The following is a 26,976-nucleotide window of genomic DNA, read 5'->3' on the forward strand; positions in this document are numbered from 1 at the left end:
TGTGGCTATTTTCTCCTGTGGAAATAAAATCAATATCGGTTCAAGGCATGTTGAGATGAAGGACCGCACAACACAAAAAACTCAAAGATGGGACCTTCTCATGGGACCTCCTCAGGGGACAAATGTCTCTCTGTCTTCCTCTGTGTTTTTCATCCCCCTCTCTCTCATTTCCATTCAAGCCTCTAAAGCAGATGCAGATTGCTGATGACAGACAGTATTGGGCTGTGGCCATTTTATTAGTGTGATGTATTGCAGGTGACAGGCTCAGGCTAGATATACATGAGGTTTGAGCATCACCTATAAACACAAGAGAATTCCAGCTGAAGACGGACATGTTTCATGTCTCCAGACCAGAGTCATCCAGGAGTGCCATAATTATTGCCACCTTTGAGTTCTAAAGAATTTAGTTTTAGGTTTGCTGAAACTCTCAGCAGTTTAAAATCAGGGTTAAAAACTTTTCTATTTGTGCTATTTAAATTCCTCACACTTTAACCTTTATTTCTTGCATTTTATCATTTTATTTTAGCTTTTTTTTTGTCTCTCTGTTTTTATTTAATTTTAAAGTTTGTTTTTAATGCACTTGTTATTACTTCCTGCACCCTGCTGTAATGCTTTTAATGTTTTATGTAAAGAACTTTGAATTGTCTTGTACATGAAATGTGCTATACAAATAAATTTGCCTTGCCTTGCCTTAGAAGTAAGTGCAAATGAACACATTGTGAATGACAAAAGAAAAGTGAGGAAAATATATTAATAACATCCTTTAAATACAAAATGCAGCCCATACACATTTAATGTCCCTCATCTAGACTTTTGTAAAAACAATAAAAACTTTTAAAAGCACTTTTTCTTGCCCCTGTCTGCTGGCAGTTTATGCCTGTATATAATGTTAAGTGTTCAGGTGTTTTAAAGTCTGCACAAATCCTTTTTTTTTTCCAAAGGCATCTTTTAGCTTCTTACAAAGTTTTTCACCAGGATTTAGTTTAATACTTATTGCTGATAAGTTTAAGAGCTCAGTCTTTTCTTCTCAACCATCTTTTGTGCTTTAAGGTTTCTTTTTCACTTTGTTGCCCTGCTGAAACCCCAAGGCTTTATCCTGACACTGCTTGGACTTTCCACTTTGAAATGCTTATTTTCTGATTTCATTTCATCACTTCCGTTAAAAATGTATCTCTGCTGGAGCCAGCGATGCAGAGACAGAAAAGCAAGTCACTGCACAATAGTACTGTCAACATGTTTTGTTATAGGTACACTGTTGCACCTCACCGGAAAGCTCACTATCTTTAGCTGCCAAATCCTTTCAGGCATCTTTAGAGTTTTATGACTTTAAAACCTTGATATTATAAGAATGAAACGTTCTCCATCTTTTACAAACTGCATGCCTGATGGGACAAAAGTCTTCTCAACTGTCTATTTTTCAGGTAGTGAGACCATTGTTCATTAGTTAATTTAGATCATGTGAACGCTGGAGTAAAAAAAATTTTTTTAACAGGTCCTAATTGTGACAAGCAAATATTTTGTCTGTATTTTTTCTACAGTTAGTTATTTATTTTATAGATAGGTTTGGACATTCTATGAAATCAACGAGAGGAATAAAAATAGATCTACTTAAGTATCTGACAGAGAATTCTTAACTTATAGTTCATGGATCCCAATAACCTTTTGTAATTTTGTTGCTCTTGTTGCAATGACAATAAAATTCTGTTCTATTCTACAACACTGACCTGGTCTGCCTGTGATGGACTGCCGCTCAGACTGTTTTTCACCCCGATCACAGAAGCACAGAGGACACACGGGAATTGATTAAATAATTATTATGTAATCAAAATGGCCGAACCACAAATTAATTCACATTGATAAAAGAAAAACTGACAAACCGATCCATGTCAAATTAATCTGTGAGGTTGTATGGCCTTTGATTGGGGATTGCTCATCTAAAGTTAATTCAATGCCCCCAAATCTTTAATTTGTGTTTTACTTGCCTGTGAAAGAGCTAATCATTCTTTTCAGAGAAAACTTGAGAGATCAGCCTGCAAAATTAGTACATACTTAAGAAAATCACTAAAATGAGAGCTTACAGCTTTCATTCATACATTTCATGCAACTGACTGCAAGTTGCATTGACAGCTCATCTTTATTAAACTTTACCTAATCCATGTTCCCATTATGTATTGGTAGGAAAACAGATGCAAAAAGCACATGGAAAAGGCCTTTGACTCATGTATGACTTTGTTATGGTAATAAACATTTCCACAAAGATGGGTCATAATTGGTTGAGTGCCAGTTAGTCGCATTTATTGGTGCTACAAACAGGCTGGCAATCCTGGCTTTGATATCCAGTCTGCAAAGCAAAACAAAAGAATTCAAAAGAGGTCAAATCATCTGTGCCAAAATGCTCAATGAAAAAAGAGAAAGAACAGAAAAAACATTTTAGATATGCAGGGATGTGTCTTGTCAAATGCCAACAAACTGCACCATGACGTCAAAAATAGCAGGGAGGTTATAAATCAGTAGATCTGCTGTATCTGGCTCTTTGTCTCTTGTTCGAAGACCACATTTTTTCACTCAGTCTTTTTATATTAACATGTTATTTATAGTTTGCTATGTACAACAAAGGATGCTTTGTTGAAGAATTAGATGTGGGAGTTTGGTGCCAATCTCTTGCAGTAAAAGGCCCATCAATGGAATGAGTATTAAAGGGAATTTGCTCAGAGATGAAGGACTGAGTTTCCAACTTAAATCAGGAAGCTATAACACACACAAGCTCAGACAGTCACCACATAACTTTGATGGAACTGTTTAGTTTTTGAGTCACACAAGCGATTTAGGGTGGAAGACAGGGAGACTCAAAGAGATTAAAATCAAGCATTTGATATCCACTAACTGAAATGTGAAAAGACAAAATCGCTGTAGTTATGCTGAAAGACAAAGTGCAGCATTTTGTCCTTGCATCCTCATCACAGTCCGAGGCTGACTTGTGCATGAAATATCTCCCAGTCTGAACTATGAAACTATGAATTATGAATGCCTATGTAAGAGAGTTCAGACTTTCTTTTTTCTATTTGCAGTTTAAGGGCCCCAAATCTTTTGGTGCACTAAATTATTCATATATTCAAATAAATCTGACTATCAGGACATATTTCCTTTTTTTCTCCTCTTTCATGAATTTGGAATGTACCCGTCAGAGGAATAGCACCAAATTGCTAAGATTATTAGTGAGAAAAGTAGAAGAGTGTTTTCAGTTTGCTGTTGGACTTCTTGCTCATACATGCTTTATTATACTTAAGTGTTGTTGTCTTTTCCTTCCCAGTCACATAGAGGATGTTTTTCAGACAGGGCCAGTATCACATCGCCATGTCTCATTGTTATTCTGGACAAGTACTTGCCTATCAGGCTGCTGTCCTGCATGTGTGTGTGTGTGTGTGTCACTGTTACGCCTCAGTATGCCTGCTCTGCTCCATGCACTCAGATCTGTGGAGATCAGACTGGCATGCCACTGCTATGAGACAATAAGCCGGGGTGTGCTGCACATTTTTTGGCTCGTGTTTCATCTTCAAAACCTTTTGAAAACAAAACTGAACTTCGTCAATAATCCTGCACATCTTAGAGAGAAAGACAAAATATATTTCAACTGTGATGCAAATGTTATCCCACAATCAGAGGTGAAAGAGTTTTCCTGTTCTCAAGTCTTAAATTTTGGCTTATATAAGTCTGTCTTTAAAAGCTGTGGTGCGTCTATTTCACATAATTCATAATGCTTTATGCATAACCACTAAAAATGTATAATGACTTTATCATTGTTTCTTTGCATGTTTTCCAACTTGAACGTTTATCATAACAATTTTCATGTGATGAATGGCATGACTGAGAACATGATTACAACCTTATATTAAATTGTGCACAATTATCAGAGACCTTCAATGAATGGAAAATTGGCCAAAAATATAATTTATTTGGCTTTGAGAAAATGTACTTGGACTCATGACCAAACTAAACAGGATGAATCTGGGCAATAACTGAATAACATTCATGAGTTGGAGCATTGAGATTGGACCAACAAATCCTAGAAGACATGTTTTTTTCTTGGATTTTATGGACAGATAATTGAGCAGATGGATGGACAGTGGTCACACAGGGTACCACTTTCAGTCAAGCACCAACAGGGAGAAGGAGGAGTACTGACATGGAATGGTGTCATTAAAGTTATGCCAGCTGAACTTTTCCAGGTTGCAAATTGGCTGAAAATGAAGTCCCAAACCTGCTGCCAGTTTATATAAGATCATCTCCAGAAGACCTTGATCAATATGCAGGAAAATGCTCTGTCATATAACTTGGTTATTTTACAGTAAAATCCTCAGATCTATATTTACCCGCCCCTCACCAAACTTACATCCTACTGAAAACCTTAATCTCTTCTCTTACGTCTGTCTCTGGAATTAGTTAAGACAACCTTCTGAATGTTTGAGTGCATTTCTGCTAAAAGGTCACTCTAAATATTAAGATTAAACTGCTATTTTGTGATAGGACAAAACTTTTCCACAGACTGACTGAGACCATTGTATTTGTTCAACATTGAAATAAATCCCCTGGAACATAGTCTGCCTAATAAATGTGCACGCAGCATATTTGCAACCTATATCATGACATTTTCCTGCCTTTTATCTAGGAGTTCCAACTTGTGTTCAGATAGATTTAGCAGAATGTCAAATCAAACCCCTCCCTTCCCCCGGTGCTTGTCTCATTAACATGCAGTGCAGCGACTGGTGTCCTCACAAGGGCAGTGCTAGAATGGCATGGCACCAGAACAGACTTGGATATTGGTGAATGACATGGAATCGGCTGCCACTTCTTCGCCTTCTGGGATTAGTGACAAAAGCCAACTGAGGCCAATGCTCTTATCTTTATCCTTCAGTCCTCTCTGGTGTTCATGCATACACACAACATAAGCACACAAGATTGTTAGAGCTTGCACTGATACACATGTACTCACACTGCCTTAATTAGCTTTACCAAACAATTTCCCTCTCCAGGAAAACGGGAACTGTTGTGTGTGTAACGATTCCCTCTGATAGGCTTGGAAACAGTCTTCCACAGTCTGATTAGCAGAGTGGAGGTGAGGGGAAATCATTACTGGAATAATTAAATAATGAGCATTGCTCCTTTTTGTCTCGTCTTGGTTTCTCCCCCAACACAGTAGCACCACAGAAACAGCCTGTAGCATCTTATTAAAATATTTATCTTTTTTCCTCTCTTGTGGGGCTCAGATTAAGAAAATCTTCTAATACAAATATGTGCTCATCCTCTGAATCCCAGGCCTCTTCAAATGTTGTTGGATTTTGTCTGAAGTACATGTGAATACTTAATATGTGAGGCAAGTAGAGTTGGATTTGGATATGAAATAAAGTCACAACATCTTTCCTCTCTGCTCCTTTTTTTGCTGCTATTCCCCTCTGTGATTTGTGTCAGTGGGCAGATGGCTGGAGACACAGACATCTGTGGAAGAGGAGGTGCCTTTTCCCCTTCACAGAGCAGGGACAGGTGTCATCTGCCACACAGCTAACACCTTTATGAATACCATTAAAGTGCTAACAAGCTCATTTGAGATTCAGAGTCATGCACTGCATTTATTTTACATCAGATGAGACTGAACTTTATCTGGGGTGTTTCTTTGTAAAATCAGTTACCTACTCTTACATCACTTGCCACTGGAGATGAATATCTGTCAAAATAAAACAACACAAAAAGTAAAGAAAATATGTCATCAGAGAAGCTGTATGTTGTTCTGAGAAATACAGCAATGTTCCTTTCTGAAAAGAGACATCAGCATTGAGATCTTAACTGTAGTAATGGCTCCAGGGATGGAATTATTGGAATACATCCATACATACATATGTATATATATATATATATATATATATATATATATAGAGAGAGAGAGAGAGAGAGAGAGAGAGAGAGAGAGAGAGAGAGAGAGAGAGAGAGAGATGTACATGTGTCTGATCATGTGTTCAAAGTTATAGCATTTATATTCAGCCTTTTCCTTTTTCTCTTGAAAATTTAACCCTTATATCATCCATCCATCCATCCATCCATCCATCCATCCATCCATCCATCCATCCATCCATCCATCCATCCATCCATCCATCCATCCATCCATCCATCCATCCTCTATTGCTTATCTGAGGTTGGGTTGCAGGACAGCAGCTTAACCAGGGAACCCAGACTTCTCTTTCCCTGGCCAATTCTTCCAGCTCATCCAGGGGGATCCCAAGGCGTTTCCAGACCAGCCAAGAGTTGTGGTCTCAGTAGCTTGCATATGCCTATCTCCACTGTTTTTTTTTTTTTTCTTCCCCCATAAAATATCACAAAAATAAGCTGCTTCATTCTCCTTTCTGTTGTTTTCCACTCAGGCCTCTCTGTTAACAGTTCAGATATGTGTGGTTTTGATATCAACACAAAAAAGTCTGTTCAGATTGTTGCTATAATGCAACACCCAGTTTTTTTCATGTCTCACTTTAAGTTTTTAAAATCAATATTCAAGTGATCTTTATGAGCCTGCTGTTGGCAGAAACCACCACCGTGCCTAAGCACAGACACAAAATGCTTCTTCTCACAAAGATAGAAAGAATGGGATATTGTGAAGGATAAATAACAGGGCCTTTCAGGTAGACAGACAAAAAGATGGATACAAATATATAACCAACCGGAACAGGCTGTGGCTGAAATGATGGGTCCAACAAAACACTGTCAAATTCACCAGGAGTAAGAGAAACTGGAAAGGTAAGTAGTGGCAGCGGTAACTGGTAAAAGACATGTTGACTTATTTAATCTGGTGATAACGATGACTGGTGGAAACTAGTATGTCTATAAAATTTCACTGAGGAGGCTTGAGAAAGAGAAGGAGGAAAAGGAAATGGAAGGCTGGAAATGGAAACTATGACAACCACTTGTCTTGTTTAAAAATCTTCTGTCTAACCACAGATTCATATTTCAAAACTTGTTCTAATAAAACTGAATGTCTTGACTCTGCTAGCTGAGAGGGAGAAAATATCACTTCCTGTTTTGTGCTCACAAAGGGAGACAGTTTAAGAATAGAATCATCACTGTTTTGACAGTCCAGGCAAGTATAAAAAGCATTCTGAATAATGGCCACATTTCATGTGTAATTACTTACAGCGTGCTCATTTTCAACTTGCATAAAGAGGTTTTTGTACAGCGCCTGTCTGCTCAGCTGTTGTTAACAGAACCGCTGTGTCGAGGGGAGTCAGAGGGAGAGACATAAAGAAGAGAGGGGAGTGAAAATACAAGATAAGAGATTTAAGATGATGTGAGGCGCAAAAGAGTTTAGAAATTGAGAGGTGTTAGAGACTGTTTCGTTCCTCTTGAGCTGCCCTTGTTCATTCATCTGTTGGTTTGGGGTCTTTTTTTGAGGAGTTCAGTCTGGCAGCACCACAGCAGACAGTTATTGCTCACCGCTGGATACTTTCTACTGACGCAGTTAGATGAGAGCAGTGTTCTCACACAAACAAAGGGATCGTAACAAGGGCCCAGCTGCCTAGCCAGTTTGTAGGGGTGTATATATACACAATGGCAAATATTGATTTATTGGTCAATTTATCAGATCATTGATCTGACTGTGTGTGCACTGACTTGGCAATTTGTACGTTGGTGTTAACCAGCTTGTTAACTGCTCTGGGAAAATGAGCACAGAGACGACACAGAGGAATAGATTTGACTGTTGATGTGATCATTATTAAAGGTGATGAGCAAGCAGAGAGGGGAGTGGGAGGGCGGAGACAGGGGAGTCACAGAGAGAGGGGATGGGATTAGAATGAGCACTACCCCCCTCTTCTTTCTTTTTCATCATCAATTCTCAAGGAAAAAAGCAGCATCATTCATTAACTACTGCCTCTGTTACAAGCTGCTTGTGTGTGTAAGTGTGTATCCATTCACAGAAAGGATTCACATCTGACTGTCTACTACAGCTGTAGTGGCTGTGTTACACTGAATAACAGTGAGGGAGCGCGGACAGGCTCACAGGAAAGAGACCTCTGTGGCAGCAGATCTAGTTTGCTCGGCTGCGAGATTGAACCCAGGATGGATTTCTCCACAAAGTGAGCAAGGAACAGCTGCCTCACACATAAAAAGGTCTGTAGTTATCCCATCTCTTCATTGTATACTACTGTTGGGTTTTTTCTTCCTTTAAGGAAGGTTTGCAAATAGTTTTTTTAAGAGGAGAAGAGACAGAGAAGGAAGAGTGTTAATCTGATATGCAAGAGGGGATTCCTGTTGAATACAGAGGGCCAGTATTCACCTCAAATTTATCTTTTCAGTTGCTGGCAACTTTATTCAGTGGTTTAAAGACCATTTATGGTGTTATGGTCTGTTGTGGGGATGGTGATGGAAAGGGAGTCCGGGAAGACTAACACTAATGTTCCTCTAAGCTGCTGCATCCTGTAAACAAGGTTAATGTAAGAGGGGAAATATTCATGTATGCATCCATTCGCCAACTTGGGAAAAGAGCGGGTGTTTTTTTATGGGGCAGTTGAAGAAGAAAAAAGGAGTGATGAGTGTTTGTTCCCCTGGGAGTGAGAGAGAACGTGAAAGAAGGTATGAAAGTGTCCTCTCAGTGCAATCAGAACAAAACAAGGGTTTGTTTGTGTTTAAATAGATATATGACTCACCGTGCTCACATAGTGTAGAAAAGTAGATGAGCTGCATGCAAACACGGTGTCACTATCAAATTCAGTGGCAAGCTGCACTCAGAAGGATTGGGAGTAATTAACAGATAAGGGGAAAAGGTGTAAAAATATACTTTACCGGAGGGATGAACTAACAAGAGCACACGTACAAAAAAAACATTCAGACATCAAAGAAATAGAGCTCATTATCCACACTGGCCACTGACCAAAAAACCGTCCAAGGCTTGCTATTCAGAGAGATCCCAGTTTCTGACTGTGTGTGTGGGTTTTAGTTCATGTTATCAAACTGTCGATAATAATAAGCCTTTTGCGCACATTTGAAATCTCATCCCAATTTGTGCCTTTTGAAATCAGTACTTTCATGCCCTGAATATCTGAGAGATTCAGATAACAGCTGGTAACAGGGGTGCTCGACCCCTGCAGAAGCTCTGAGTGCATTCAGGTGTGCTGTGAGATCTTGTCATTCAAATGTAAAAGCAATGAATAAATACTCAAATCTATTGTTTTGCAGATCTGTTCCACTTTCATGTGCTTTTATACATATGGGGTACTGTTCATATGTGGGCATGTAAGTGCTTATAAATTGCATCTTCAAGCACAAAACTAAATACTACAATAATCCTAAGAGGAAAATAAACTAAAATGATCATCTATTGAAAGAAAGGGGAATTTGCAGAAAGCCTGTGTCACAGCTTAAAGCACCATTTTCTTCATTCTTTCATAATTTCAGCATATCTCCGACCCCTGTGTGGGTTATCTGTGGTATTTAGGGCTGCAGGAGCCATTGGGAATTCATGTGATTGAGCCTGAGGTCTGTTTTCAGCTGATCTGGCTTAGAGCATGAGATATTTAACATGTTTGAAATTTTTTGTACTTTTATTTCTCACTATTTGAGCTGAATCTGCTGTTTGAGCTGAAATTATATATGAATGAGTCTTTGTGTGTGTGCACAGGTATGAAAAATGTTTTTTGTCATTTGTGCATGCACTCATACACAGATCAAGGACATCCCTGGTATTTTTGCTTTTGGCTCAGCTTGATTCTTTTCTGCGCATGTGGTGTGAAGGAATTATGCGAATGTTTGCGGGTGCGCACAAAGGGCATGGCCCAAATGCCATGACATTTTGGTACATCTAGATCTCATCCATTATTCATGAAGTGCACGGCTAATATCAGAACATAACAGGCAAAAGAATTTATGTTACTGGGAAATTTGTGCTTTTAGTAAACATTTGCATGTGCTGTAAGGATGGATTGTTAAAGTTGGAGTAATCACCAGGGCTGCTTTCCGCCACTGAGATCATAAGGTTTAATTGGAAACAACAGGGAGTCCAGTGCTGTTTCTTTTTGGCCTTGAATGAACTAAATATTCTGAATATATTAATAAAAGAAACTCTGCATATAGTAGCCATTAACTGATGAACACAGAAGATCATAGAAAATCAAATCTTTAGAAAAAAAAAGCACTCTTTCTGATTTCTTCAAACACGACTTCTTTATAAATCTAATGCTATGTTTGTACAAATGAGTACAAATGAGTTGAATGAAATCTGTTAAAACACACACTTTATACAAATGTAATAAAAAGGAATAGAAAATTAAACTGGGATATAAAATAAGATGATAGCACAGGATATTTCTGTGGCCAGGACACATTAGATGAGTTAAATTGAGCAGAATATATGTAGAGAAGTGACAGTGAAGAAGATTATTCAAAGAAGCAGGGGGGAAAAAAACAGGAAGAGTGGAGGGAACAGATTGCAAAATTGGAGCAGAGGAAGCTTCGTGGCGAAATGTCTCAGGAGGAGTTTGGCAGAATGTGCTCCACAAGCAGGGCTGAGGTGATTTGAGGAGTGACTTGCAGAGATTGTGTAGGTCAAAGGGAGAGTTTGTTCTGGACAAAGGAGAGCTTTGGGTGTCAAAATCTCAGTGTCTGTGAATACAGACTGGTGGCGGGCAAAACATATGCTCAAGTCAAGACTGAAGAGACAAAGGGTAAAGGCAAAAAAAAAAAAAAAAAAAAGCAGCAAGGAGAAAGATTTTTGCTTGAGGCAGGCAGGTTGGAAGGGTTTAAAATGAAGGCTATACTGAATACATTTAAAGCGCTTGACAGAGCAAAGGAAACAGTGCTGACAGCAAAATAGCTGAAAAAAGGAGGCATATCTAAAAGTGAAAAGGAGGAGCACTTCTGCCAGAAGGCACTGATGAGCTTCAGGCAAGGAGACTTAAAGTAAGAGGAAACAGGAGAATAAGAAGGCTGACATGTAGAGAAGTCCCAAAATACATAAGCTTAACTTAGTGAATGAAGCAAAGACGCATCTTTTACGAGATGCTGGGGAAGGGTGTAGATATTAGTCACATTATGTGAAGTACATTCAGCCTCGTGGTAAGGCACTGAGTCCTGGAGGCCAATCAGGTCATTTGGTCTCAGAGGAGCAGCTGGTGTACGAGCAGCTTCTGCTCCCCTGGACAGGCTGTCCAACAGAGAAGCAACTCTGGCTTTGAAAAAGCTCACAGAGATATGTAAAAGCAGCTGAAAACCTATTAAGACAGTCGTGAAAAGACTAAACTCTTCTTCTGATGGAAATTCCCAGCTATCAGTGCAAGCAGCAGCTGTACATAGTTTCATATCAGATACTAGACAGACCAGATCTGAACTATTTAGTAATGCTGCAATAAGACTGACCCCACAGTAAGTGTAAAATATGAAGAAGCTTCTTACCACAAATTGGGCTTGCTTATTTGATGAGTTGTTATGTTGCTAAGCAGTCCCTTATAAAATCCAGCCATGAAAAATCCTGCACTATTAAGTTGATAGTGGAGTTTCTTTTGAGTGGGTAAAAAGAGTCTGTTGCTGCAAGACAAAACCAGATTGTAAGAGTAAAGCTACAGTTGACCTCAAGAAGACAAACACAAATGGCACTACAGCTCAGCGGGAGAGACATTAAAGCAAAGGAGCCACACTTTATACATAATTGTCTTATAAAGCCATCTTTTTCTTTTATTTCTCCAGAAAGGAGGCTCAAATGTGTAAGAACCAACCAGCCAGTTCAGGCAGCTCAGAAAACGTAAACCCAGATCCATCTCACAAAGTAGAAAAAGGTGATTTTAAAAAGATCCATTGAAATGGGCCTTTTGCTGATGTGCTGTACGTTAGCTTCAGTTTATTCTACTATTATTATTATTCTATACCATTATTATTATTCTATTCTGTTATTCTAGTTTATCTATAGTTATAGTCACGGCATCACTGCTTGGTGCAGTTAAAGTAACCGCAACAAATACAAAAAAACAGCCTCTGGGCCTGTTTCAATAACACAGGCTACAGCCCTGAGAGGGTTTATAGGAAGAGTAAGAGAGCTATGGTGTGAAGCTGGTGTGTTGTAGAACCACACCACACAACAACGCATACTGTAGAGACAATAAAGAAACAAAAGATGTCCATTTTTACTTCTTCTCATCCTGCTCAAATAGCTTCACAGCATCAATGTGTCACACAAAATTAATCAGAATAATAATTTAGATCATTTGTTCAGTTGAAGGCTGAAAGTGGGATGATACTGTTTGGTAGGGAGAGTTTTTCTTCAAAGTCAAATTGCATTAATAGGTAAAATGTAGTCTCCTGGGTAATCATGAAACTGGCATGAAATGAAAATTAGTTAATGCTTCTGGGTTGATTTTTGTTTTTGTTGTTGTTATGTTCATCAATTTACAAAGAAAAGTTATGTAAAAATTCAGCCTGTGCGTTTGTTCTGTTAACATTTCAACTTTTCTATTTTACACTGATCAGAATTTGTTTTTTTTTAGCTGATTAAGATAGATGAAAAATGACACCCAGAGGGTCATTTGAAGGGTCATACACCTTTCAAAAAAGGACACTTAACCTGAAGTAGGAATGACTTGAAGTCCAGCAGGCTGCAGTTAAAAAAAAAAGAAAAAAAAAGTAACTTTTCTCTCTTGAGAGTGACTAAGGTCATTTAATGATATAAATAAATATGATCTAAATATGCAGACAGAGTTTCAACATTCTTATTATTTCACAAAATAAAGACATAATTTCTTCCAATCAGCCCTTAGTGTTCTCTGAATTACATTTGCAGTTATTCCTTAGGAAAATATCTACTGGCATTTATTATGTGTAGGCGGGTGTGTGAATGCATGTGTATGTCTAACCTCTTACGACTCTGCAGGACTGCACGGCTTGCCCTTTTAAAGTAGATTAGCTTGAAAAAGAACTGAGCGTACATTGTTGCCTAGATACAAAAAGCATCATTAAGCACAATTATCAGCCACTTCAGCTCACAATGAACAAGCTTCATCACAGATTTGAAAACAACACATCAGGAAGGACAGCAACCTGTACAGAGAAGCAAAGAGTAGGACAGAAAGAAGACGATAACAGTGGTTAAAGTGATGAAACTGTCCTATTAGAAAAGTGAAATCCCAAAATGTAGTGTGTATACCGTAAATGCAGGTTGTCAAAAATCATTTAAGGAATTAAATCAGTCAGTTAAATAGTGAAGGCACAGAAAATAGAGACAACTTACTGCTGGAAAACTGCACCTCATTTCATCCATCCTTATTACTATGTGCATCTCCCTGAACGTACTTTGGGATGTAAATGTAGAGGACAAGAGAGTCAAATGTACATTCCAGAGAGAGGCATGGAAGAGTAAATGGGAAGAAAAAAGAGTTTGCTGAACAGAGAGGTTTGTCTAAGACTGAGGAAAGTTTTGCTCTAAATGAAACTGGTAACACTTTCTATCAAGGTCATCTCTATAATTCATTACTCTCTGAAACTGGAATGCCCAATTCTACCTTTAGGGGTGCAAAAGCTTGTTGCAGAGCCAGTGCTGTCAAAGAAACTGCTGATTCTAAACAGTGAATACTTATTTGTACCCTTTTAGTTGGTATTTTATAGGCTGAAGGCCTGTATCTCTAACGATAGGGAAAAAAATTAACCTTAAGAAGGATACAGAGTTTGCTTTATAGGATGCAGTATGTGTTGAAATAATTGATAGTGGCACCTAAAGTTATAGATCAATGTTAAATTCATGTCAAAACATTTTCAGAATAATTTTACATTCATTTCAGTCAAGTTCTCTATTTATTCATATAGCACCAGTTAGCAATAGAAGTGATCTTAAGGCATTTTAAAGATAAAGTCCAATTCAATCCAACTAATTGCAACCTATTTAAATTCCATGTCAGAGCTAATACAAACCAAATTCACCATTTAAATTAGTCAACACAGCTGTATTTATATAATTTTATTTTTTAAAAAAGCTGCTGCCTAATTTAGGAAACTAATGGATTCATTAAACTAAAGGTACATTCGAAAGCAAAATGGAAAAGACTTGAACGGCAACACAATAAAATTATTTCAACAGCAATGTTAGAAAAGAAGCTGATGTAGCCTAAACAGGCATTGCAATAATATTTAACTATAAACTGATGTCAAATCAGCAGTAATGCTGCAATATAGTTCAACGAAACCTTTCAGTAAAGATCAACAGCAGCATGGAATTAATGGCCTGTTACTGATGTTAAAAATATTCTGTTACAGTTTTTTTCATTACATGACCCATAATCTGTTTTACATTAGAGGAGCAGAAGGTTTTTTGTGTTGTGTAACAAACAGCTCAGATTCTTCTGCTTTGTTGTCACTTGTGCGTGATTGTAAAGATTGTAAATGAAGCATAATAATACTTCTACTGATACTACTACTATTACTGCTACTACTACTACTACTACTAATAATAATAATAATAATAATAATACATTTCAGGACACTCAGACACCTTAAAGCATGAGGACAAGACTAAAAATGTAATATGTTCAAAAACATCAATCAACAAAATAAAAAATATAAAAAAAATTTAGGAGACCTGCTCACATAAAATCATTTAAAATCATTATTAAAGACATCTATTTAAAAAGATAGGTTTTAAAATTAATTCTGTAATGAATTACAGTATGCCCACTACGCATGGAAACTACATACACTACGTATGTATGTGTATATATGTACACATACAATTATACAATTTTATAAAGCATCAAAACTGCATCGAGAATTTTTCATGTTCTTGTAATGCATGTAAGTACTGACCCTCACAAGAAAACATTAACATAAAACTCATAATAAGACATGAGAGACAAACTGTGGACCACTCTAACCAGTGCAAAAAACATTCATGACAATAACTGGCAACACTCTCTCTGCGGTGAAACAGGGACCCTCTAATATGCATTTAGTGTTTTCTAGTGTGCTTGTTGCTGCTGTCCTACTCTGCCAAAAAAAATAAATACAAACTGAAAATGATCTGGGGCCACACATGCAGTTAATGCAGTTCAAACAGCTTGTGGAGAGCTAATATATTTTACTCCACTCCCCTCAACATCATGCAAGTGGTCCAGGCATGAATATATGGGGCATGATGAAATGAATAATGAAATGGAGAAAAAAGGAGGGCAGAGCTGGCAGATAAGAGCAAAGTGAGTACACACTGCTGTGAGATGAAAAGTGTGTGCTGACCTTTTGCTTTCATTCTAGTCATGGTCATTTATTCCTTCCTTTGAAGTGTCTCTCTCCGCTGTCATAGATCAAGTCAAGACACAAGGCTGGCCCAAACCAAACACAAATCAGCCTTTCTCTTCCTTTTGCTTCCATCTGTCACCAAGCACAAAGGCCATGTCTTCACAACTCACACTTCACTTCCTCCAGTCAGTTTGGTGCCATGTGGTGAAACATTATTAACAGTATTTATATTCACTGGAGGAGGATTGGCTCTCAGCTGACTTTGTGAAAGCTGATTATGAGGAGTTTAATTTCATCAGATAAGGATACCTTCATTTATAAGCAGACACTGTTCCTGGCCATGAGCCTGGTAGGCATTCAGTGGGACGAGCACTCCCCCTGCTGTTTATCACACTCTAGTTCATGTAGTAAAAATGGTTCTTTCAATCTGATATTTCCATGTAAATTACTGTAAAAGCCACATCGCCATCATCTAATGTGTTTCTGCATGTCTTATAATAATATGTTCATACAGCAGAGTGAATATTTACCGATTTTATTGGCTTCTAGTGAAAAGTTAAGATTTCTGAGTCCCTTTCCTTCAACATTGTGCTCACATTTTAGTACTTTGCACATATTTTATTAGTATTTCCTACAAATTCTAGCATAACAGATCATTGTTTTACAAATTTACTACCATCCATCTTCAGTTCATAATCTAATATTTTTTAACATGAATTCCTATTTAATGTCAAATTCATTAACATGATGAAAATTGTTCCTGTGTTAATCTTTTGCAGATAGTTTTTATTGGCTCTTAATGTCATTTGTGTCCCCAAGGAATAAAAATAAATAAATATGCTTGCAAGTATTATTTGAAAGAAGTCTGTTTTGTATCTTAAAGTAAAAAGTTGGACAAAAATCAGAGAGTGCAGAATTGTTCTTTGTTTTCCATTTAATCTCCAACTGAAGGCTTATGTGAGCATGTGGGTGAACGCTCTTCTGTCAGCAAGCTTCTGCTATGCTGATGTTTCCTGGAGGGAGACAGTAAAGCTCTGGTACCTCCAGCAGACAAAAGAGAATTTCTTCTACAGGTCGTTTGAATAATTTATGCTAAAGTTTTGTGGGTTTCTGCTGTTTTTTCAATAAATCTAACTTTTTCTCTCTCTCTGTCTCTTCTGCAAACTTGTGTCAAAAAGTCAGCCAGGATGTCAGGGATGGATGTTCTGCTGGTGGACCATAATGAGACTGGAATCACTCCAATAGACAATGGGACTTTCCTCCTTTTCTCCCCGACTTCTGCATCCACATCGGCAGCGGCCTCATCTCCGGGACGACAGGGCAATGTTTACGTCTACGTGTGGCTCTTCCTCGGCCTTCTGGTGTTCCTGCTGACGCTGCTCATCATTTCCCTCCACAGGCTGAAGAACATCATCTCCTCCTCCTCCTCCGTCCCTGACTGCAGCAGCGAGGGAGGAAGCTCCTTCACAAACATGGAAATCTGTAGCATCTCGTCTCAGAGGTCCACCATCTCCGCACTCTCCACCTGAGGGAGAAGGGAAGGAGCTCTTGTCGTACAGACTCATGCATCTGTGTGCTGTCATTAGTGCATGCTTACGTGTAAATTACAGGCAAGCATGCATGTACAAGCAAAACACATGGAGAGACAACAGTTCCTCAAAAACCCCGGATTTAACTGAAAGAAAAGCATTAATATCCATGCATGCATGTTGTAATCCTGACATCCCAATGACTGGGGTATCCATGCAATTTGCTGAGGCATCAGAATAAGATGAGAGCTACTATACGTCTCTAAACATGAAGATGGAAAAAAATCTGAGAAGTTGTGCTCTCGCTGCAAGGAAAAAACATAATGAAAGACTATTATCTTTCTTCCTTTCATTTTTGTTGTCATGTTTACTTTAGAAGAAGTAACATTTTGAAGTAAAGCTTTGTACAGCACATCTAATAATGTCTGCAGAATACAGTAGAAAATATTCTTTAATATTACAGACTTTGTACAGATATGCATGCACACTTTCCACTTGCTTTGTTTGATTTTGAGATGGAAAACCATGAACATACCAGACTGGTTTATAATCCCAAAGTCTGGGTAAAGACGGCTGCACAAAGAGATGACAGACATGGTGCTGTGAACATGGAGGAGAGACAGCAATAATACTTCCAGACTATTGACAGACATACAGCCTCTAACTGCTCCAAACAGTCCGGGTCAAAAGTGGCAAAAACTACAAGATGAAATTCTAACGTTGAAAGACAGATCTGCCAGCACTGCCGTCTCTTGCCTGTCAACTCATGTAGCATCTAATTTCAGTCTCCATAGAGACAGAAGCAGGAGAGCTCTGTGCAGCCATCAGCCTTGTCTGTATTCCTGGATGACGCCACAGTAATGGTTGTTTTCTTACATCTATGTTTCCTCAATGTGAAATGAAGTTTATTTGGCATTGCAACAAAAATACACTATGAATTTTGATCAAATTGTTTGGAAACGATTCATTTATAATTACCTGTATTGTTTGCTAAATTCAATAAACTCAAAGAGATGACAAACAAAAAAGAAACTAAACAAAAGTGATGGCCACAAACAGCAAAAGCAGACCAACATGAGCAAATGTGAGAAATCCTTATACTGATGATCATAAGTCACTGGCTGTACATTTTTATTGCAAAACCCTTCAGTTTTTATTAATACCAGAAAAAACATTTATTAGAAAACCAACACTGACAAATATATTCTTTTATTTTTATTTTTTATCTTCAATTTAGGAGACTTGTTTCTTTCACAGTGCTAAAAATGGGAATTTCTGCTCTACACCCAGTTCTCACATTTTCATAGGCGACTCCTTTAGGCTCCACAGGAGCTGGAAGTACTGGGAGCAGCAATAAGACACTTAGTAAAACCATCATGTCTGTAGGTTTTAAGCGGTAACTACTGCCGGACAGAACCTGAGCAGGAATCAGTGCTTTAATGCTTGACGGTGGCTGGGTCTGGTGCGTTGGATTGCAGCAACAATCTGACATGAGATCAGACACGTTATTAGTTTTTTGGAAAAGCTGAACAACACTCAACTTTTCAGAGCTTCACCAGCAACAGATTCAGAATTCAATTTGACAATGCAAGACATCACACGATTCAAAGTGACTAAAAATAAGACCTTTGATGCTTGAAACGCGCAGATGTGAATCCAGCCTTGTAAAAAATAAAAATCACAGCAGGCACCTAAACAAAGCATGTTTGCAGTGTAACTTGACACCAAATACGAGGAATTTCTCATTAGTAGAAGAGTGGTTCCTTTCAGACATTTGTGCTGAATGCTGCTGAAAGACATCATCTATGTCTCATTGCCATGATGCAAAAAACACAGAAAATATTTGGGAAAAAAAAAAATGAAAAGCCCAGACCTCAAATTCTTTGCATATTTTATTTTTCTTATCATGATTTTTTCCAACTCACACATGTCATATTTTACATCTTTGCAATAAAACATGAATACAATAGTTTTTAGGGTTTCATAGATCCAAAAATATTTAACCTTTTTTTTTTTTTTGGATACGTAAGTTGAACCTGTCGATAGAGTATGTGCATGTGCGCGTTTGATCAAGATGGCTTCACACATACGGTACATCTCACATGTCATCCTCTCTCCCCCCATCGTCTCGCCTCTATCCGCTACAGAATCATGATATTGCTTACAACTGTGAGGTTGTAAAACTAAGAATCACATATGAGTTCAACGTTTTTAAATACAAACATCAATGCACAAATAATCCCAAAGAAAAATGGACCTAAACGAAATGGCAGCCGATCAGAGAGAACCAAGCTAATAAATAATGATATGTGATTGGTGCAAAGTGCAAATACAAAACAAACTTTTACATTGATTTGATTCTCTTTTTTTTAAATAATCAACAAATGTGGGTAAGTGAAGGTTTCCTTTGCACTTTCAGTCTCATTCAGCTGAGTAAGTCTCCCGCCAAGCCTGAACCAAGACTATATGTACATATTTGACAAAACAATCACCAAATATACAAAGGAAATCAGGTCAGTCTTGTGTCTGTCATCCTCGGTGGCACAGGCAAGATCTCCTCATCATTACCTTCTCCGGCAAAACAATCACCATCCTCGAGACCACCATTATTACCATCAGTCTTGTCAACATTATAATAATTATTACACAGTATCTTACATACAGAAAGTCATTAATAAATTAAAGGTGATAAGCGCAGTTTGTGTAGTGAAAGAACAAGTGAGACTCTGAAGGACGCAGAGTCTTATTTACATGAAAATCATATTAAACTCTGCTGCGGGTAAGAGACCAAATAAAATCAACCCAGGCAGATCACCCCCCCCCCCAAAAAAATGTAATTTTTCAATGTTAAATTTAAGATCAAGCCAATAGCACCAGTTTCAGAATTAAGGTTGGAGCTGGTGCATTTCTGACCATTTCTAATCAGTTTAGATACATTGCAGGAATCCCAATTTATTGTCCACCCAAATAATTATGAACGAAACTCTGCTTAAATTAAAGTTCTGTTTTTTAACAGAAAAAAAACCAGAGAAAATAAGATTTAAGTTCAGTGTCTGTGAAGATTTAAACGTACCAGGAACAGCAACTGGACCTGTCCTGTGAGTCGTACCAGTATAATCGACCTCTGCACGGTCTGCTTGGCTTGCTCTTCGTCCCCACGTTGCAGTCATTCTATTGTATTAGCAGGGTTTGGTGTGGATCTTCTAGGTATGATGTGTCTGTGGTTACACAATGTGCATGTACATATACGTATGCACAGAGGAAGCCGTTTCCGCCAGCACTGTCGTATCCTCAAATCAAGGGAATAGAGCCTAAGTTCTGGTACTTTACTTTTTCTGTCTTGGTACCTGTGGATTCCCCGTGTTGCAGATACACAGAAGAATGTCTCTCTCCTCTCTCCAACCTCCTTCTTCCTCACACTGTCCACCTCAGTACCTGTTCTGGTGTTCATAGTGCCAGCGGTTGAAGTCTATGTTGAATGCCACAATGCTGCCGGATGCCATGCCAGTGATCAGAGTCCTGCAGGTGGAGACATGGAAAAATGTTAACCATTCATCATTCATTAGACTCAGTGGATTTTTTTGCAGCAGACCTGAGGGGGGCAGTAGGTTTGAGCCAGAAATGGCCTTGTTTTGGAGATGTACTCATTCTTTGTGACAAAACAGCTAGCTGCTAAGCAACACCATCAGCAGAGCTATGATAGCATCAAAAACATTCTACTGTTGTGCCTTGACAACAATTTCCTTAAGAAACTTATGTTTAGACAATGGGTGGTCTCAATTTGGGAGTACTTCTGTTCTGCTGGATATATATTCGTCAGTGAAATGTTATATCTTCTGTAATCATGCAGAAGGCAATGTATATGTATGTATGTATGTATAGACTTCTTTAATGGGTTGCAAACTCAAATAAGATTTAGCTAAAATCTGCCTCATTACTTACAATAGTAATACTTTAATAATACAGTATTGTTTCCTCTTCCCTTGGAGGTGATCTAGTTTCTGTTCACAGCCTGTTTTACTGTACCTCTGATCATGTGAGAGATCCATGGCACGGATGCCAGCATCACAGCCTGGATAGATGTAAAGCTGTTTGAAGTCGCACGCTTGCCACACCTCCACAACTCCATTATCACCTCCTGTCACCAAGTTCTGCCCATCACTACTCAATAAGATGGCCTGAAGAGAGAGATTGAATCGGCGTTACCAGAGGTCCATGTACTCTAGCATGCCAGAAATGAATAAATTAATAAAATATCATAGCAAATTAACGTAAACGGCGTTAACGCTGGCAGTCTTACCCGTGAAGAATCATTGACTTCCATTTGTGCCAGCAGTTTTCCATTTATGCTAAAGTTGCAGAATCGGCCTCTCTCATAGTAGATGATGCAATGCCCCTCGCTGGACACCGAGATGAGACGCGGCCGCTGGCACAACTCTGGACCCTCCAGAGCCCTGAGCAAGTCCCCTGTGATAGTGTGGACCAGGCACGGGCCCTCTGAGGAACAACACAGTCAGAAACATTTTCAGCTGCACATGTCGGGTAATAGCATGAGTGAAGTTCATTTTTTTCTGTAAGGGCATTTTTTCAATTTCACAAAAAATTATCTGAGTTTATAAAATGTAGTTATTTTATAGGGTAAAAGATTTACAAACCTTTGGCTCCACTTATAACCAATCCCAGCTCTGCACAGACAGATACACACACCACCTCGTGGTCATGCCCTGTCAGCACTGCCCTGGGAGCAGGGTAGTCACCTGGAGGAAACACATCACCATGCAGCTCAAGTTAGAATATTTCTGTCTTTCTAAAGCGGTTTCCTGAACTATTTTTTAAACCACAAATATACTAATGAACACGCTGACAGGCAGTCATTCACACATCTCTTCCACTCACTGTTGTTGGGGTTATCTCCAATAATGTGGTGTCGTCCACTCCAGTACCACAGAAGAAGAGTGGCATCTCTGGAGCCTGACACGATGTAGCAGTCTCCTCCGATGTAAGACTCTGACCGAGCTAGACATGTCACCACATCCCAGTGGCCAAAAACAATCTGGGTCAGCTTTCCTGTGGAGAAGGAGAGGGAAGACATCTTATTCAGTGTTTGTCCTCTACTGCTGCTTAACTCCCAGGATAAAAATACTTTAAGATGGAAAGTGGAACAAACAGTTTAGACACTTGAAGGTCACCTTTTAAAGTCTAATGGCTAATGAATACTGTGTCCTGCACATTTTTGTAAATGTATTTGTTCTAATCTACCTTAGATAATAAAAATAAATAAAATCTACATAAACATACAAAGTAGGATTCGTGACTGAATGAATAAAATAAATATGAATAAAAGCTACAATACGGTGTTAAAGAAACTTCAAAGAGCTAAGAGTAAAAAATTAAAAATAACACATAACCAACCAGTTTCAGTGGAGTAAACTCTGAAACTCTTGTCCCAGAAGCCGCAGACCAGGATGTAGCGGTTGTCAGCAGTGACCACGAAGCAGTGTGTGTTGATTTGGATGCTCTGGTCCACCAGGTCAGTGATCTGACGCTTGTTCACGCCTGAGTTATTTGCTACAAGGGAACGCATGTTAAGATAATAATAAACGCATACTATTACAATGTAGCTATCTAATGAACTTTTAACATTTCCCAATAACTCCCTTGCTACAGTCAGCACATCCAGAGACCTATTTCAAGTCAATTTATCTGATTCTAAACAATTTTCTCCTTAATATTACTAATATTGGCTAGCTGCATACAAGCAGGAGATTCCAGATAGAAGATATCGATAAATCAGAAGAGCCAAAGACACAACCAATAAAATCTGCTTTTTAGATGTTTATTCACTGACCTATGAGAGGGTCCATCTCAATGGGTAGATGATGAGCCTGCTCTAGGGAGTATCCTGGAGCTCCACGGAGGCCTGAAGGGTGACAGAGTCAAATATTAGAGTTATACGTCATAAAATAAACAGGGGAATGATCATTTCTAAACTGCACTCTCACATATAACCACTAAGTCATGTGCTCTCTGGGGGATTTTCTAATGAAGGCTTATGTTGGAGATAAAAGGCCTCATGGAACAATCAATAGCAATAGCCAGATAAGCTGCCTCATGACCCTCCATAATCACATTAACATGATTAATGTTAATGACACTTTGCTGCAGTTAATATCCTTATTAACGAGGATATTGAGGCTTTAATTAACAAAGTTTTCTGCGTCAACATCCATGGCGTGAACAAATTAATAATAGAAAACAATACAAATAAAAAACAAAACACAAGAACTATAATAAAATAAAATAAAATAAAATCCTGTCCACACCCACCGACTGTGTTGTGCCAGCGGTTTACGGCAAACAGTCGACTGCATGTGACGGTGACGGCTGCTGGTATGCTGAGGTGGGGGAGAGTGTTGGCTGCGACATGCGTTACCGGGGAGTTGGAGGGGAACTTGAGCACCATGATGACATCCTGCTGCATCTGATCCTTAAACATCAGAGGGCTCTGAGGAAGGAAACACTGGTGAGACAGACAGAGAGAGAGAGAGAAAGAGAGAGAGAGAGAGAGAGAGAGAAGACCAGAGAAGAAGAGAGAGGGCAGAGCAAGGAGGAAGGAAGGAAGGAAGGGAGGGAAGGAAGGTAGGGGAAGGGATTTGGGTAGGGGTAATGGAGACAGAACGGATGGGACAGATGGAGGGAAGGGAAAAAGGTAGATTAGTGGGAGCTGCAGGGTCAGAGCAGGTACACACACTGAGGATGACTTGAGAACCAGGAGAGGAAGAGGCACTGGTTGGTCGGGGATCAGGACTGACAGGTTTGGGTTGACATGGATGGCTCTTATGTAGAGACACTGAGGCCTCGTGCTGCTGAGGGTAGCAGGGAGGACAAAGAGGCTAAAACTTAAAATATTAACATCATTACATACAACTGTATGTAATAAATGTCACATAATATCCTGGCAATAGAAGTCAGTCATTCAATAATGTGTCAATGACACAATACTAGCAGCTACAGTCAAAAAACACTGATTCCAGATTACTTCTTGTTCAGTTATAGTTATTCCCATCATCCTATTTAATTGCTCAGAAAAACCTCAAAACTTAATTTATTAATGGCAGCCCTACTTCAAATAAGTGGCGCATAGACTTTAGATATTACATTCCAAGTTATCTGTTAAACAGGTGAGCAGAGGTGAACTTTCTTAACTTAACTTTTTTTAATTCATATATGGAAAAAAATATGACTTTCTCACCAGGTGCATGGCAGAGGAGCGAGGTGGATGTGGCTCTATCAGCAGCTGGGAGGGGACTTGACCGCTGACCTGAATCTGGGTCTCTATCACCTACAGATGGACACAGAAGGTTACAGACATTTGAGAACCGTAGAAATAAGTTTACAAAAGGCCTTGCTACATATACTCCATTTATATAGATTAAAAACAGTAATATATAACGACTTAAAAACTAGTTAATTATATTGTATGGTCTCAAAAAAATTACTTCTGTGGAATGAGCAGGAGTTTTCTGCACTGTAGTAACACACTAATTTATAAATCTGTTAGTGGTGATGTGTTGTCATAGAAACATACCTCACGCTGCACAACATCCAGATTGTCTAAGTTGACTGCTCCTTCATAGGACAAGAAGTTGAACACATTGAGAGCTCGGACAGCTTCTGGCCCTCGCTGCTTGTAGCCAAAAATTAAGTCAATCCACTGGTGGAGCTGGCACGACACAAACTCACTCTCCAGTGCCTGGATGGAGTAAAAGATGGAGGCAGAGAGAGGAAGAAACGGGGTCAGAATCCCTCCAGGGGATTTTGATGGCTGTGTAAAAGTTATTAACTTTTTATAGTGTTGCAATCTCTCACCATGCGATTAATTCGGACAAAATCTTCAGGTTTCTTGGCCCAGGCAGGAAGCTCCACATCACACACAGGAACTGCATCATCACGCACACCCAGCTCATATTCATTACTGTTGACAAACATCTCTGGCAAGTAGTAGAACTCTGGGATCAGCTCCTATTTGGCAGGGAGGAACAAATTTACTAATTCACTCAAGTTTATACTGACAGCTTGAATAAATCTGTCGGATTTCAGCTGCACTCAGTCGTCTATCAAAGTTGACGCACAAACATAAGCTGATTTCATTAATCATACCCAGCAGACGATGCTGCACTTTTTGCATATAAATGCACTCTACGTTGAAAAAAATCTTTACTTCGGGTGATTTAGTCTGTTACTTCTTATAAACTGTTTTGACTTTTAAAGCAAAGCACATCCTACACATACTTCGTCTTGCCAGGCCAGGGCCAGAGAAGAATATCTTTGAGAGGTTTCAGAGGAAAAACTAAGGAAATGATGCTGACAAATTCTACCTTTACCGTATACTATTGTGTTTTCAGATCTTAATAGACGTAGGTTGTTCCTGTAGTCCACGAGGATTAGTTACCTTGACATCAGCCGTGTCTCTTTGGCAGTTCCTCCATGCACGGCCGATACCAGAAAAGGCTCTCTCTGGATGGTCAAACTTACTATCGTTAGCGTTGAGGAAAAACGTGGAAAAGGGCTCCTACAGGCACAGAAACAAGGATATTCATTTCAGTTGAAGCCTTGAGAGAATATTTAAATACCTTTAAATGAATATCCTAGTTTATAAGTGTATTAAAATAGGAAAACTCACTATTCTGAGCATCCACATCAGAGTTGAATGAGCAGTGGAGTATAAAGTTGTGTAGTGGTGAGGAGGTGTGCCGTCATCGTCCCACGTCTCATAGCGTTCTGCATAAAATGCTGCCCGCTTTGGATTCAGTGCACCGATTGGCTAGAAGGTTGGATTGGTTTAAATCAGTGATGAAAAAGGGAAGTTTTACCTCACATTATTCCTTAAAACAGTCTGAGAACATGAAAGCAGATGAGTTTTAACTCATGAGAACCATCAGTGATATCAGACAGGTCATTTGGTGGGAATGTGAGGACACACTCCTACCGAGCTTTCGTATATTATGGACGGTACTGCTTTGAATTTCGCCACTGATTTTAGTATATATAAAACATAGCACTGAGCAGAAAACATGCAATTTACAGAAGAAAAAGTGCATAAAGTGTTGTGTGGTTGAGTGCTCGAACCTTGGAAAGGTCTCTGAAGTTGCCTGGCAGAGTGAGATCGAGCTCCTCTGAATCATAGTTAGTCAGGACCCAGGGGAAGACAGGGTACTGGTTCAGATCATTATAGGTCCTCCCTGCAGGGACAAAGGTTAAAACACAAATATAATATGTAAGTTTAAAGATGGTTTCACATTGTGACAACATGCTTAGTGATTGTTTTTGTCTTGCATTGGACACTAAGAAACTAAAGCCCTGTTTCCACTGAGCAGTTCGGTCCAGGCTGGGTCCAGGTGAGGGTTCCCACTGCAAGTCGGGCCGCCACTGGGCATGCAGGGTTTAGACCAAATGCCTAGCGTGGCGTCATACTAGTGCCATGACAACAAACTTGATGCTACAAACAACAATGGAGGCCAGCTCGTTTTTGTTCTACTTGGCTTTTGGTTCTTTGATCAATACATGCCACATTGTAGGATGAGACCCTACTGTTACACTTTCATATGTCCAACTAAACCATGAACTGATTGGCACATTGTGTATGTTTGACGCTTGCTTTTTGTCATGGGCAGTGACATTTTTCTATCCGCCAATCAATAGATTTTGTTGTTAGATGGCAGGTGCTCCACCGGAAACGTACAGTACCATTGTCCTGTGGTCCTACAACTGAAGGGGGTCCATAAATGGTGCGTTACAGTTTGGTTGTATGGGCCCCTTTTATAATGGAAACACACAAAGTAGCGTACCAGACCACACCGGCCCGAACCGAACCGCTCAGTGGAAACGGGGCATAACAGTGCTGCATATAAACGATTTCAAAAGAACACTTTCATTAAACGAGTCCGTTTTCATGAACGTTGAACTGAGCAAAACGAATTAAAACTTCAAAGATCATGTGAGGTCCAACAATGATCACTGCCAACACTACGTTACCCATGATGCACTCTGCACTCAAGCATTACAAGTCAGGAACACTTCAGTGCAGTCCTGCTCTAAAATGGCAAGTGCAGATGCGGTGTGCCCGTCAGACACCTTCGTCTGCTTATGATTATTTACCGGAATATTACCTTCTTTCTAAAAAAAAAGAAAGTAACATTTCTGT

The 26,976-nt window shown here is 39.1% G+C and overlaps 2 protein-coding genes across 13 annotated transcripts in view; one reads left to right on the forward strand and one right to left on the reverse strand.

Moving 5' to 3' along the window:
- Positions 1–7,883: 7,883 nt before the first annotated feature.
- Positions 7,884–17,816, forward strand: LOC121653886 (serine-rich and transmembrane domain-containing protein 1). 4 transcript variants are annotated; one of them, XM_042007631.1, is made up of 2 exons: positions 7,884–8,146; positions 16,421–17,816. In XM_042007631.1, exon 2 carries the CDS (start codon positions 16,431–16,433, stop codon positions 16,770–16,772), a length of 342 nt encoding a protein of 113 aa, XP_041863565.1. In that variant the 5' UTR covers positions 7,884–8,146; positions 16,421–16,430; the 3' UTR covers positions 16,773–17,816. The 4 variants fall into 4 exon arrangements, with proteins under 4 accessions (XP_041863565.1, XP_041863569.1, XP_041863566.1 ...); XM_042007635.1 differs by having other exon boundaries at positions 7,884–8,145; positions 16,424–17,816; XM_042007632.1 differs by having other exon boundaries at positions 7,884–8,142; positions 16,417–17,816.
- An 835-nt stretch (positions 17,817–18,651) lies between these two features.
- The window catches only part of nbeaa (neurobeachin a), a 92,825-nt gene continuing 84,500 nt past the window's right edge, over positions 18,652–26,976 (reverse strand). For 7 of the 9 annotated variants that reach the window (XM_042008596.1, XM_042008592.1, XM_042008591.1 and 4 more), the window contains 14 exons: positions 25,902–26,014; positions 25,456–25,596; positions 25,225–25,344; positions 24,642–24,794; positions 24,361–24,525; positions 24,025–24,114; positions 23,100–23,292; positions 22,621–22,692; positions 22,185–22,340; positions 21,669–21,839; positions 21,428–21,529; positions 21,073–21,269; positions 20,799–20,950; positions 18,652–20,291 (listed from right to left, as the gene is read on the reverse strand). In XM_042008596.1, the coding sequence (XP_041864530.1) occupies positions 20,201–20,291; positions 20,799–20,950; positions 21,073–21,269; positions 21,428–21,529; positions 21,669–21,839; positions 22,185–22,340; positions 22,621–22,692; positions 23,100–23,292; positions 24,025–24,114; positions 24,361–24,525; positions 24,642–24,794; positions 25,225–25,344; positions 25,456–25,596; positions 25,902–26,014 (1,916 nt within the window). In that variant the 3' untranslated portion in view covers positions 18,652–20,200. The remainder of the gene's footprint in view (positions 20,292–20,798; positions 20,951–21,072; positions 21,270–21,427; positions 21,530–21,668; positions 21,840–22,184; positions 22,341–22,620; positions 22,693–23,099; positions 23,293–24,024; positions 24,115–24,360; positions 24,526–24,641; positions 24,795–25,224; positions 25,345–25,455; positions 25,597–25,901; positions 26,015–26,976) is intronic. The other 2 variants (XM_042008597.1, XM_042008598.1) reach the window with 1 other exon arrangement.

This window comes from Melanotaenia boesemani, chromosome 15 (genome assembly GCF_017639745.1).
Source record: "Melanotaenia boesemani isolate fMelBoe1 chromosome 15, fMelBoe1.pri, whole genome shotgun sequence".
NCBI lineage: Eukaryota > Metazoa > Chordata > Actinopteri > Atheriniformes > Melanotaeniidae > Melanotaenia > Melanotaenia boesemani.